The sequence below is a fragment of the Psittacula echo genome (genome assembly GCF_963264785.1).
Source record: "Psittacula echo genome assembly, chromosome: 14".
Lineage (NCBI taxonomy): Eukaryota > Metazoa > Chordata > Aves > Psittaciformes > Psittacidae > Psittacula > Psittacula echo.
The window spans coordinates 10,678,098-10,689,990 of record NC_137750.1 but is presented as its reverse complement, the minus strand read 5'-3'; the positions used below and the strand labels follow the sequence as shown (position 1 = coordinate 10,689,990).

Genomic DNA, 11,893 nt, shown 5'->3' with positions numbered 1-11,893 from the left:
GTGATCTTTCCCTCCCGCGGGAAGAGGCGGTGCGAGCGGTAAGCAGTGGATGCGGGTCAGTGTTAGGTTGAGCGTTAAATCGCGCTTTAAAGGGGCTCGACTGCGGGCTGCAGGCGGGAAGGAGGGTGGGATCGATCGAGATAGATAGATAGATAGATAGATATAGATAGGGCGTTGTAAACCTTGCACACAAGGAGCAGGTGGGTGGTGAACTGCGCGCAAAGCGCTGTGCTGGACGGACGGTCAGCGAGCTGGGCGTGCATGAAATTGGGCATTACACAGAATCAGCTAGGTTGGAAAAGAGCTTTAAGATTGATTACATAGCACATTGAGACTGCACATAACATCCTGCACCTGCAGCCACCTCCAGCCAAGCGTTTTGTGGTTCATTAAATAGGTAGTTCATTAAGTTGCTGTGCTGCTCTTGGTCATGCATTAAGTACTGCATTAGGTGTATATATATCTGTATGTAACGTGCTTCACTTGGAGCCAAGTGTATGGTAAATGCACGTGTAAAATCCTGCAGCTGAGGTTACATGTGTGTTAAATTGTGCACTGAGTAGGCACATAGATTGGGCATGTGTTAAAAAGAGCATTAAATGCACATTGAGCATCCTGCATTCCTGGCTGATCTCACCGTGCTGCACAGCTCGAGCAATGTAGAACAGCCTTTTCCCTCTTAGGCAGGTGTAGAATTGAACCTGCTTTTTAAATCTGGGTTAGGTGAGGTGGAAATGAAGGGAGCTGCAGAGTGCGTGGAGGAGATCCACATCCATCCCTCCTGGTTGGGACCCTCTCAGAGGGCTTTCATGGCCTTGCACAGGGACATGGGGCAACCAGACCCAGCACCCAGGGGTGTGCAGGGTCGAGGTGAGCAGGATCACCCTGGTCTCGGTGGCTTCCCACATCAGGGATGGCAATGGGGCATTTTGCAAGTTTGCAACCCCTGACCAATGTATGGGTTGAGCAAGCATTACAGCCACAGGGTTACAGCTCACTGTATCATTGCTGCTGCATACTCAGTATTGGGGATCCTCAAAGCTGTTGGGGTGCCCCCTCTTGTCTGAATTGCAGGATGCCTGGGCCATTGTGCAGCTCTTGGGGGGTTCCCCTCATTGGGCAAAAACCAGGATGAAAAACAGTAAATGGGGCATGGAAACATGCCAAACACAGGCCCCTTGCAAGGGAGATCAGAGGAAAAATTATGCCAAAAGAAACCACTTTGGGGCACAGCAACAGCCTAGCTATGGCACTGGCTAGCTTGCATGTGCTCCATACTGGAGCTCACAGGAGGTCCCACTTGAGTCTTGTCTTGGGGTGAATCATTCTAACTCATTGCTGCCTTCTAAAGCCTCCTAGACTCCTGATGAAGCCAGGCGGGCTTGCATCCAGGTAATTGTTCTCCAGCTGCAGGGTCAGACACTGCCAGAATTTCTTATCCTGTAGCATAAGAACAGCCTTGGGATCCTAATCTTGCTGCATGGTATCCCATCACCCCAGCAGCTGGGTCTGTTCCTGCATCTCAGTCCCTCAGAGTCTCTGAACTTCTCAATCACCATTTTTCCCACTTACTTAACCTTTCTCAACCCATCCATAACCTATGGGAGACCTGGAGGATCTGGTGGGCTGCCTGTTGCTGTTGATGCTGGACTGTGGTGGGGGAAGGTAGCCCCTCTTCATGCCAGGATGCTGGGGGCTTCTCATGTGTACTGAGCTGCCAGCAGGACTCAGCAGAGAAGCTATGAAGCTCTTGCAGTCCTCTGGGTGGGGAGGCCCTGGTCAAGGACAGAGTTTTAGGGCAGTGTCACCTGGTATCTAGGTCAGGTACTGGGGTGGCATGAACTCAGATCTTTCACTTTACTGCAGGCCTGACAGAGATGCTGCCAAGTGCTGGTGTCTATTACTTTCCATGGGAGATCAACAGCTCAGTCCCAGAAGGGGGGGCACTGAGAACGTTTGGCAGGTGAGAAGGGTACACTGCTCTCCTTGCAAGCCAGCCTTTTCCTTCACTGGCTGACCCCCTTCCCTTTGTAATTGTTGTATTTCTGCACTGCTGAGCTTCCCAAATCAATCATTCCCAGGTTATGCTGCTATGACCTGGCCCGGTCTGAAGCTGTTCTCACTGCTCAGCACAGCTCAGCTCAGTACCAGGTTTGTGTCGACACCAAGTTTGTGGAGCCATTCCAAGCCCAGCTGGGATCTTGCTACATGGTCCTGGGAGAGGCTGAACATAGGGAAGGTAAATGCTTCAGGCACCAGTGCCCTTTGCTGTTCAACAGCTTCTTCATGGCTCCCTGTGTGCACGGTGACACACACTGTCACTGAGGTTGGCGTTGGCCAGTGCAAGCCTCTGGTCACACAAGCGTGTGATTCAGGGCAGGAGCAGCCTGTCTCTCCCCATTGACCATGAGAAGAGCCACCACCATTATTCTGGGGAAAATCCAATGCTCTGGCACAGATTTTGTTCTAAAAAAGAAGCATCTCAGCAGCATCGCTGGGTTGGTGAAACCTGTGCTGGAACCTTCTGGCATCATTGCCAGCCACCATATCACCTTCACTCCAAACATGGCTGATTGCAGCAATACCTCACTGTGAGCTGGCTGGGTTGGTCTTTGCCATCCTTGAAAGGCTCTAATTATATCCGTGCCCTCAGACACAGGGTGTGAGGAATGCAGCAGGCTCTGTTGTGTAACAAGGCACCCTGTTATGTCCTTTCCTGGCTGCCCTGAGCATTACTCTAGCTGTACAGTTCTTTGCCTGGGGTCTTGATCTGGGTTGGGCCATGCGGTTGGGAAGCAAATCCGAAGTGTTGTCTTGCCCACACCTGGCAACAAGCGCTCGCATTCGTGCCATTGAAACCCTCAGTGGCGTGTGGAACGCCACACTGCACATGGCATTGAGTGAGTAACCGGCTAAGCCGCTGCTGCAGAATTCCTTTAGAAAGACACTCTACTTTGTGCATCACAGCTTAGGAGTGAGTTGTCCCCATTTTGAAGGGGTGGAAGGGGAGCAGGCTGAGATGGTGGCTGTGTCACCAGGGTTTGGCCTCTTTTGTGCATCTCTCTTACCATTTGAATACTACCAATGAACTGTCAGTTATAGTCAACATTGAGCCTGTTCTAAGCCCAGCTTTGTTCCATCCTCGTCTGCATGGAGGCATTTAGAAATGAGCTTAGAACCCATCCCTGGTGCTTTTCAGACAGGGAAATCCAAACTTCATCCAGTCACAAAGTAAGCAGATGCTGCATGGTAGGCATTGGCATGTCCTAGCTCAGTGTTCCCCAGTGCATGGAGAGCACAGTGTCAGCATTTTATAGCCAACAGGGCAGAAGGAAAGCACATCACTAAATTAACCTGCTCCTGGGCCTGCTGCTCACGTTGGTGGCTGCTCCAGTCTCCTGCAAGTTCTCAGGCTATGATTATATGGCCAGCTGGAGCCATATGCTGCCTGAGGGAACCTCTCTGTTTGCCTCCAAGCTGCTCCATCTGGTTTTCTTTATACAGAAACTTCCTGTTTTTCCCAGGTGAGGGTCCTGTGGTAAAGGCACGAATATTGACCTGCGTGGAAGGGCTGAACGTGCCCTTGCTGGAACAAGCCATACAGGAGCAGAGGAAATACTTCAGCGAAAGGCAGGAGCAGAAGATGGGAAAGAGCACGTCCTGACAGCAGCTCTGAGACCAGCCGTATGCTGGTCCTTGCACTGCCATTTGCGACAGCTATGTTAAAAGTAAATTTAGAAGGTGGGTTTGCAACGTACTGAGGTTTGCTGTGGTAAATAGCAAAGTAAAGTCACTATGAGGGAAACGCTTGAAGACTGTGTGAGTCAGTATGTGCCTGTGGGTTGTCTGTTCATGCAGGTGTCATCGCTGAAAATAACCTCTGGAAAGCAGGTTGGTTTGTTTAAAAAGGGCGGTTAAGGAAAGGGAGCACTTGGGTTATACAGGTCCTTCTGTAATGCAAGGCTTGGAGAGGTCAGAAACAGGGGAAGTCTCTGAACCTGGAGTTAAGCAACTTACTGTCAAAGCTCAGCAGCTTGTGGGCTGTTTGCAGATAGAGGGTGAAGGGCATTAGCACAAAGTTCATGAGCCCTGTGTGGCTGCAGGTCCCTGACTCCATGTGTTTGGTTACCGTGACTCAGCTTCCATACAGGAGCGTTCCTGGCAAAACACACACAGATCTGGGCTGACCAACAAAGAAACAAGAAAACAAAGAGTTACTCTTTCCAGCAGCACTGCCTCTTCAGGTTTTCAGGAGCTGGTGTACAAGGCGAGGGGAACACGACTGATTTTAACTCTAAAAATCATATTTGCAATGCCCCGAGAATCACAACTTGACTTTCTTCCTTGACACAACTAAGTTTAGGAGATCACTTAAATCACTTTTTTTTTTTTGAAGCTTTTGATTGATATATTTATAAATAAAGATGAAAAAGAAGGCAGCCCATCTTTTATTGATTGAAACCCTCTTTCTTGCTAAGGCAAATGCATAAGGCAAAGGCCTTGCAGAAACCCCTGGGTTTGCTGGATGGATGATGTAAGAAAACTTGGCAATGTGCAGTTTGCCTCCTCCTCAGCACTGGGTGTATGAGGAAGTGCTTGGCTTTGAAAGAGTTGCAGGAAGAGGAGATGAAGTGACATCAGAGCCACTCCGGTTTAAGAACATGGTGCCAAGTCCACCTGGCAGAATTAAACCATCAACAAAAAGACAGAAAATCACTAATGTGAGATGAGAGTAAGTTAGTGCAAGAGAGGAGACTCCTGTGCTATGGGAATCCCCGGACCTGGAGGTGGCTGGGACTGTGGTTTGCAGGCGGAATTCAGCCTTTTCTGCTTTTTGCTGGTGAAATGTTCAGAAAATAGGGACTGAAGCAGTACAATGCACAGCAGCAGATCAAAACACAACAGGTATTGGCAAAGTCCCATGTTATCAGCAGGCTTGATTCAAGGGCCTGAGATAGCTCAGTAGTTACAGTGCTTTCTACAATCTTTAATGTTAGTTTAGCCTTATGTTTTTCATTCACAGAGTTACAGAAATACCAAAACCCTGCCTCAGCACATTTTGTTCTGCTCAAGTCCAAAAACATGAACTCAAGAGCCAAGATTTTAACCTGGTTCTTTAAGAGACAGTGATGAGCCTGTCATGATGGGTTTATGTTTACACCTCATCTCCTGTCTCTTCTCCCACCTTCCTCCCCATGCTTAAATTTTACCCAAATGGCCAGGTTTGCCAGAGAGTTGGGAATAGCCACAATGCCAGGACTGGGACCAGCCAAAATACCAGATTCCTACAAGTGCTATGAAGAAAACTCCAACCAGAAAATCAACCAACCATGAAGAGGAGAGCAGATTTAGCAGTGACTCCAAGTGGAGACATGAGTACAAATTCAACCCTCACAAGCCACTGGGGAGCCCACACTGGAGTTGGCCAAAGCTGTGTGGATCCCTCTGCAGCCACAGAACACCTGCCCTTTGGTTCTTTCAGATTGGCAGAAATCAGGATCAGTTGCACAAGGATGTTAAGCTGGCCCAGCAATGGGTTAAAGCAGTCCTTTGGAGGTCACCTGAAAGTTGGGGTCTGCACTGTGGACCCACATACCCATGTCCTGCTGTGCCCACCCGGAGACATGGAAGCTTTCCGGAGGACGGGCCCAATGGCTCTGTCTGTCTGCCACAATGCAGAGTATTTATAATGGTTTTTTAATCTTGCTGTCTGTCAGCTGAGACAAAGGGGGGGCATAAAATCACAAAATGGAATATATAAACCTTTAGAATCAGTTTTAAGTAACATTAAGTTTGATGGCTTTGTAACAGTAGCAGTGGAAAATTACTGAGGGGCATGATACATAGAGAAAAAAAAGAGAGTACAGCTAGAGAACAGCCTGAGAATTCTTGTACAACATAAATCGTTACAGTGGACGTAGGTTTAAGAAAAACAGTCTAGAATAACAGGACATAGGGATAAGGAGTATCTGGGAATGGCAGGTGTCCAGGATGGGCTACAGTTAAACTAACTGATAAGTAGGAGGATAGGAGTATTGTGTCTCTGGTGCTAACGAACCAATTAAGCTGGTATGAGCATCTACTGCGCCTGCTTCAAAGGCAGCCAGAAGGGATGAAGATTGTTGGCAGAAGTGAATGACCCTCAGAGGCCGCCACCACCATTTTGCACACATGCGGGGAACTTTCTGGAAAATGATGTAATCCATACGTAGCCTCGTGAACATGTATGTATGCCCAGGGACTATGTAAGGATAGCTTGTGCAGCAATATGGAGACACACGTTAGGAAGAGCTATGCCCCGTGTCTCCCGGCGCCGCAATAAAGAATACCTGCTTGTCAGCTGGAAAACGTTGTGGGCAAGTTTGTTCCTGGAGTTTTCTCAGAATCACAGCCATCAAGTCAATGATTAACCCCCACCAAGGACACCTTCCAAAAGGCTGACTGAGTAGCACAGCCCACAGTGGGAAGCTTCAAGGAACAATTGCACAAGAGAAAACAAACACATGAAACAAGAAATGACGAAAAAAAAGACCTTTCTGCTGTCTCTTTGACCTGAGCATCCCCAGGGAACCTTCGTTCTTCGCTGCATCGCCTTGGTGCCAGGCACTGTAAAAGGGCTGAGGAGCCTCCTGGGCGCTGCGCAGTCCCTGTGCCTGTGCCGCAGGCCCAAAGCACCCTTTGCCTCCATTTTGCTCTGTTTTTGCTTTAGCCAGCACGCTGTGGGTCACACTGCAGCCAGTAGTGGTTGGGGCACGGTGTGTTTGGCTTTTTGGGTGGGCTTGAAGAGCCCCAAACATCTCCCAGAGCCCCGCCAGCGTGACCAGGCCCTGTCTGCCTGCTGCTGCCTCAGCCGAAGGCAGGTCCCTGCGCTGGGGGAGCAGCAAGAGGGGACCCAGACCCCAAGAGCAGCTCAGGGGAAGAGCAGAACCTTTCCACACACATTTGGCTGTAGGTTTTCCCCCCTGCTTCCTTTTTCTCCTCAGAAAGCAGTGCCAGCCACCCCCGCTGCCATCGTGAGGCAGCAGCAGCATCATGGACCCCTTCCAGGAGGTGTTTCAGAAGCTGGAGAAGATCGGGGAGGGCACCTATGGCGTGGTGTACAAGGCTCGCAACAAGCGCACGGGGCAGCTGGTGGCCCTCAAGAAGATCCGCTTGGACTCGTGAGTGGGGAAGAACCCGTGGCCCAGGAATGCCATGCACAGGGTGCTGAGGGGAGAGGGGTTGAGGAAGGCAGATGGCTCCTCTGGGGCCTAAGGCCTGCCATGGGAGTGAGCAGGAGGGTCCTGAGCCCTGCCCATTGTCCAAAATGGGGCAAGAGGCGCAAAAAAGCCTGACATGAGGGAAAGAAATGTCTCTTACCAGCTTATGCAAGCAGCTAGGGCCTAACCTGGCCCTATGTGGCTCTGGCTTCCCTGCACAGGGCAGGGGGAAGTAGCCACCATTGTGGGAGGTGCCCTGTTCCTCAGGGGCATGGTGCCTGCAAGGCTCCATCTCCCTCAGAGACAGCTTCAAGGCTCGGGCATCTCAACCACTGTTGCTTCTCCAAGTGTGCCCCCAGGTGCTCTAAAACCAGTTCTGCCTCAGAGTTTGCACTGAGACCACCCCTTCCTTCTCCTTCCCCACGGCTCCATTTCCCCCTGCCTCATTCCAGCCTGCCTCACACATGGCTCCATCCCATACTCAGGGTGCTCAGTGTGAGCCACGCTGCCCCACAGAGGGTGATGGGGTACAGTGGGAGGGAGAAGGGACACAGGCTGTGGGATCCTGGGGGATGGGTGCTATGCAGCCTGTCTCTGCCGCAGGGACACGGAGGGTGTCCCCAGCACTGCAATCCGAGAAATCTCACTGCTGAAGGAGCTGAAGCACCCCAACATAGTCAGGTAAGACCTGGATGGACCCTCCCCAGCAGCTCATTGATGAGCTCCTGCTCTGGGAGCTCTGGGTACAGGCAGCAAGAGAGGTTTTCCTGTCCTTCCTGACTGCAGGACAGGAGCCAGATAAAGAGGAAAATGCAGGAGTCATTTACACTTCCCTGGTTCTCAGCAATAGCTCACAGCACTGCTACTTCCCTCCAGCAACACAGGCTGGTCCAAGCTGCTGCTATCCTATGCTAGCTTCTGCTTTTGCATCTGCCTCTCTGTGCTCCAAAGGACTCCCAGAGCAGAGCAATCCATGGGAGCTGGGATTTCTGGGTCTGGAGGAGGTGCTGAAAGGTACCGAAGGGAGCACTTGCGTTTCTTTTGCAGGCTCCTGGATGTCATACATAGCCAGAAGAAGCTCTATCTGGTGTTTGAGTATCTGAATCAGGACCTGAAGAAATACATGGACTCATCCCAAACCAGAGGGCTTCCTTTAAGCTTGATCAAGGTAGTGTGGAAGGAATGCTAACAGGCAGGGCAGAAGGCATGTGTCCTTGCTGCCTTCTGCTGGGCAGAGCCAGCACTGAGCTGCTCATACCCAGCCTGCCTCTGAAGAGACTCATCCTTTGCTGGAGGCATTCAACCTCTCAGATCTCAAACATTTCAGCTGGGAAACCCTCATGACACTATCGCTCAGTGCATTTATTTCCCAGCTGTTTCCAGGCTCTCCAGCCCACCTCACTGCAGCACAAACTGCTCTTAACAGGACAGCTGAGGGGTATATTACTCATTGCCTTGTTGCAGAGTAACAGATGTGTGGAAGGAACTGCCACTGGACTGGAGTCTCTGTCTCCATGTAGGGTGGGAGCAGTTTGTGTGAGTCTCTGAGTAGTGACCCGCTAGCCTAGTGTTGCATTATAACAAGGTCTTTTTTCCCATTCAGGTCTATAAATGAGATCCAGCCTTCAAAGTAGTTTCAGTGTGGCCTTGTCTGAAACCTTTTCTCTCCATAGAACTACCTTTTCCAGCTGCTGCAGGGTGTGAGCTTCTGCCACTCACATAGAGTCATCCACAGGGACTTGAAGCCGCAGAACTTGCTCATTAACGAAGCAGGAGTAATCAAGCTGGCTGATTTTGGACTCGCAAGAGCTTTCGGTGTCCCCCTGCGCACGTACACTCATGAGGTACTGTTGAGGCTCTCTGCCACCTGAGAGTGGGATACACAATCCATAGCGCGTGAACAAAAGCAGCATCATAAGTTACTCATCCATAACGGAGGCACAGGCCTGCCCAAGCACATGCTCTTAACATCATCTGCAGCTACAGGGCTACCTCCTGTCCCACAAAGTGTGCCGACTGCTTCTACTTTAGCCTGCCTGCAAGCTGGGTTCCTACCTTCTCTGCATTGGGTATATTTATTTGTTGTAGAGCTTCCTGTTGAAGGATGATCTCTTAGTCCCAATCTCACTGTCACTAAGGTATTTGTTAATTCAGCATGGCCTTGGCATGCTCTGATTTCAACAGTCACTGCATTACTGCTGAGAAGAGAGGATCCCATGCCTCTGGTTTCATCCAGGGAAACAACCAAAGCTTGTTTCTTTGTTCCTTACCAGGTGGTGACTCTGTGGTACCGAGCCCCTGAAATACTGTTGGGATGCAAATATTACTCGACCCCTGTGGATATCTGGAGCGTCGGCTGCATCTTTGCAGAAATGGTAGAATGGGTTTAAATAGCCTTTCTAATGAGCAGGGAGGGTGCAGCTGCCATGGGAAGTGGGGAAGAAGCGGCAAGACATAGAGCATTTGTGATAGTGTGATCCCGCCCTATGCTGGGGTGTGTTTTATGGGAAGTACACTAAAGATGATCTTACTATCCTTTCCAACTCAAACCTTTCTATGATTCTGTGAGGGTTAGCTGATCTTTAACTGTGGGTTCAGAAGGAAATCTGCCACCCTCAGGGGCCTGGCAGAAGGCAAAGCCTCTGTAGTCTGGCTGCAGTTCCAGGCAGGCGGGAATTTGGTGCCTCCCCTTGCAGAAGGGGCAACTTCAATCTTTTTGCTGCAGCATTTTGATCCTGGGAGGAGATGCCTCTTGCAGATGTCCCCATAATAAGCTCTAGAGAACTAACACTCTCATAGCATGGCAGAGTGGATCTCCTTGGGGTCCACACACCAAGAGCTCTTGTTATCCCTGCAGTGTAATAGCACTATCCCTAGCTGCTGAAGCCACTGGAGCTGCCAAGCAGCAGAGCCTGGGCAAGTAAGAGGGGAAGGAGCTAACTTGCAAGAATGGGTGCTAGGAAACTGGAGGCAAAGAAGGATAAGGAACTGGCTGAAAGGGAGGCAGCCTCAGGGGAGCATGGATCCATGGAAAGGAGCAAGCAGCCAGACGCATGTGACTTTCCCAAGCACTGCCCAATCTGTGCAGTTGTTTGTGTCTGCTGGGACATAGGGTTGCTTACAGCAGGAAATAGAGCTGATAGAAAGGTAGGAACTGGCTTTTCTTTCCCCCGCAGGTGACCAGGAAGGCCCTGTTTCCAGGGGACTCTGAGATCGATCAGCTCTTCCGGATCTTTCGCACTCTGGGCACTCCCACCGAGGTGACCTGGCCCGGAGTGACCCAGCTGCCTGACTACAAGGAGAACTTTCCCCAGTGGGCGAGGAAGGAGATGATGGAAATTGTCCCCAGCTTAGATCAAGATGGTAGAGACTTACTGGTGGTGAGTAACAAGTGCACTATTTTTAGGGACTCTGTTCTGACCATAGAGTCATCAGAACAAGACCCTGGGACATGCAGGACCTTTTCAAACTGGGAAAAGAACAGGGACATTTGGGACTGATCTACCTGGCTGTGCATTAGCTAATCTGGCTCTAATGCTCATCTCTGCCATTGCAGAAACACCAAATCATCAAACAGGGCTCAGTCCTGGCTCTAAAGCGGGACTGTCATTGCAGGTTCTTCTAGGAAACCACTGCATTGAGGGTCAAGAAACCCTTCTAACATAATTCCCATGGTAACCCCAGCTGTGAGTTACCCCCAAAGCCCGGAGAGGAGGAAAAGCAGGACCAACATCTGCATCTGGGACCAGCCACATGCAAGTACAATGCATCATTTTGTTTTCAAACTGCTAATTCTTCTGGGTTTCCTCTTGGCAGCAATTGCTCCTGTATGACCCCAGCAAGCGCATCTCAGCCAAGGCAGCCCTCAGCCACAAGTACTTCTTCCAGAGAAGCCCTCGGAAGCCTGAAGAGCAATGCGTGCTGCAGAAACGCTGCAGATGAGAAAACACAGTTGGGATCCCTTCTCCTGAGGAGCTTGGAGAGGACATTCTTGCATTTAGAGACTTTCAGCCTGTTGCTGGGGGAAAGTTTGAGTTACAGCCGGTAGAACCCTTTTAAATAGGTCACGTGCAAAAGGGGGGGGGGTATTTATCAGCATAAACCACTGAAATGTAGGTGAGAGAGCATCTTTCAGAGGTTTGTCCTTGCGTTAGTGAGCTAAGGTGACACAGAGATGTCTGCCAGCACCGGCACATCCCCAGGTGTGCCGGTGGCAGTTTCTGACAGCAGGGTGTGCCGGAGCGCCACTGTGGGGAGGGGAGCACTTCTCTGCTCTGCTGCTGTTACCAAAGCCTTGGCTCGTCAGCACTAGACAAGTTGTTTAATCTGAGCTGTTTAACAGAGCTGACATGCTGCTCTTTCACAAGCTGAAGTGCAGTATATGATGTCTTAATTTGTACCTTAGCTGGGACCAAGAGTCCGAAAGATCCAGTTAACATAAAGCACTTATTGCATATGGCTGGAAACAGAAACAGTAACAGCTAGAACACTGGTTGTCCACCGTCTGTTCAGACATAATGCTGTTTCCTTCACTTTATTATCTTGAAAATGTTTTTTGTTGTTCAAATGGTTCAAGAATTGTCCGTAACTTTTGGTGTGTTTTTTACATCTTTTTCTTTTCAATACAGAAACAAAATAAAGGCTTGTCATTTGTTCAGAAGCCTTGGCATTTGTTCTTTGGTTGGGGCAGCCCA

At 50.1% G+C, this 11,893-nt stretch overlaps 2 protein-coding genes across 2 annotated transcripts; both read left to right on the top strand.

Moving 5' to 3' along the window:
• Positions 1–22: 22 nt before the first annotated feature.
• TEN1 (TEN1 subunit of CST complex) lies at positions 23–3,791 on the top strand. The gene is made up of 4 exons (XM_080629690.1): positions 23–38; positions 1,867–1,963; positions 2,082–2,239; positions 3,525–3,791. Exons 2-4 carry the CDS (start codon positions 1,878–1,880, stop codon positions 3,662–3,664), a joined length of 384 nt encoding a protein of 127 aa, XP_080485816.1. The 5' UTR covers positions 23–38; positions 1,867–1,877; the 3' UTR covers positions 3,665–3,791.
• A 3,241-nt stretch (positions 3,792–7,032) lies between these two features.
• Positions 7,033–11,141, top strand: CDK3 (cyclin dependent kinase 3; the record flags this gene model as incomplete). Its single annotated transcript, XM_080629689.1, has 7 exons — positions 7,033–7,160; positions 7,803–7,880; positions 8,247–8,367; positions 8,873–9,043; positions 9,473–9,574; positions 10,376–10,579; positions 11,016–11,141. The coding sequence occupies 7 exons, from the start codon at positions 7,033–7,035 to the stop codon at positions 11,139–11,141; spliced, it is 930 nt and encodes a 309-aa protein (XP_080485815.1).
• Between the last annotated feature and the right edge of the window lie 752 nt (positions 11,142–11,893).

Coding starts and splice junctions, on each gene's coding strand:
- TEN1 (XM_080629690.1), top strand. CDS start 1,878: ATGCTGCCAAGTGCTGGTGTCTATTACTTTCCATGGGAGATCAACAGC. Junction 1,964..2,081: donor GCACTGAGAACGTTTGGCAG/GTGAGAAGGGTA, acceptor AATCATTCCCAG/GTTATGCTGCTATGACCTGG. Junction 2,240..3,524: donor AGAGGCTGAACATAGGGAAG/GTAAATGCTTCA, acceptor TGTTTTTCCCAG/GTGAGGGTCCTGTGGTAAAG.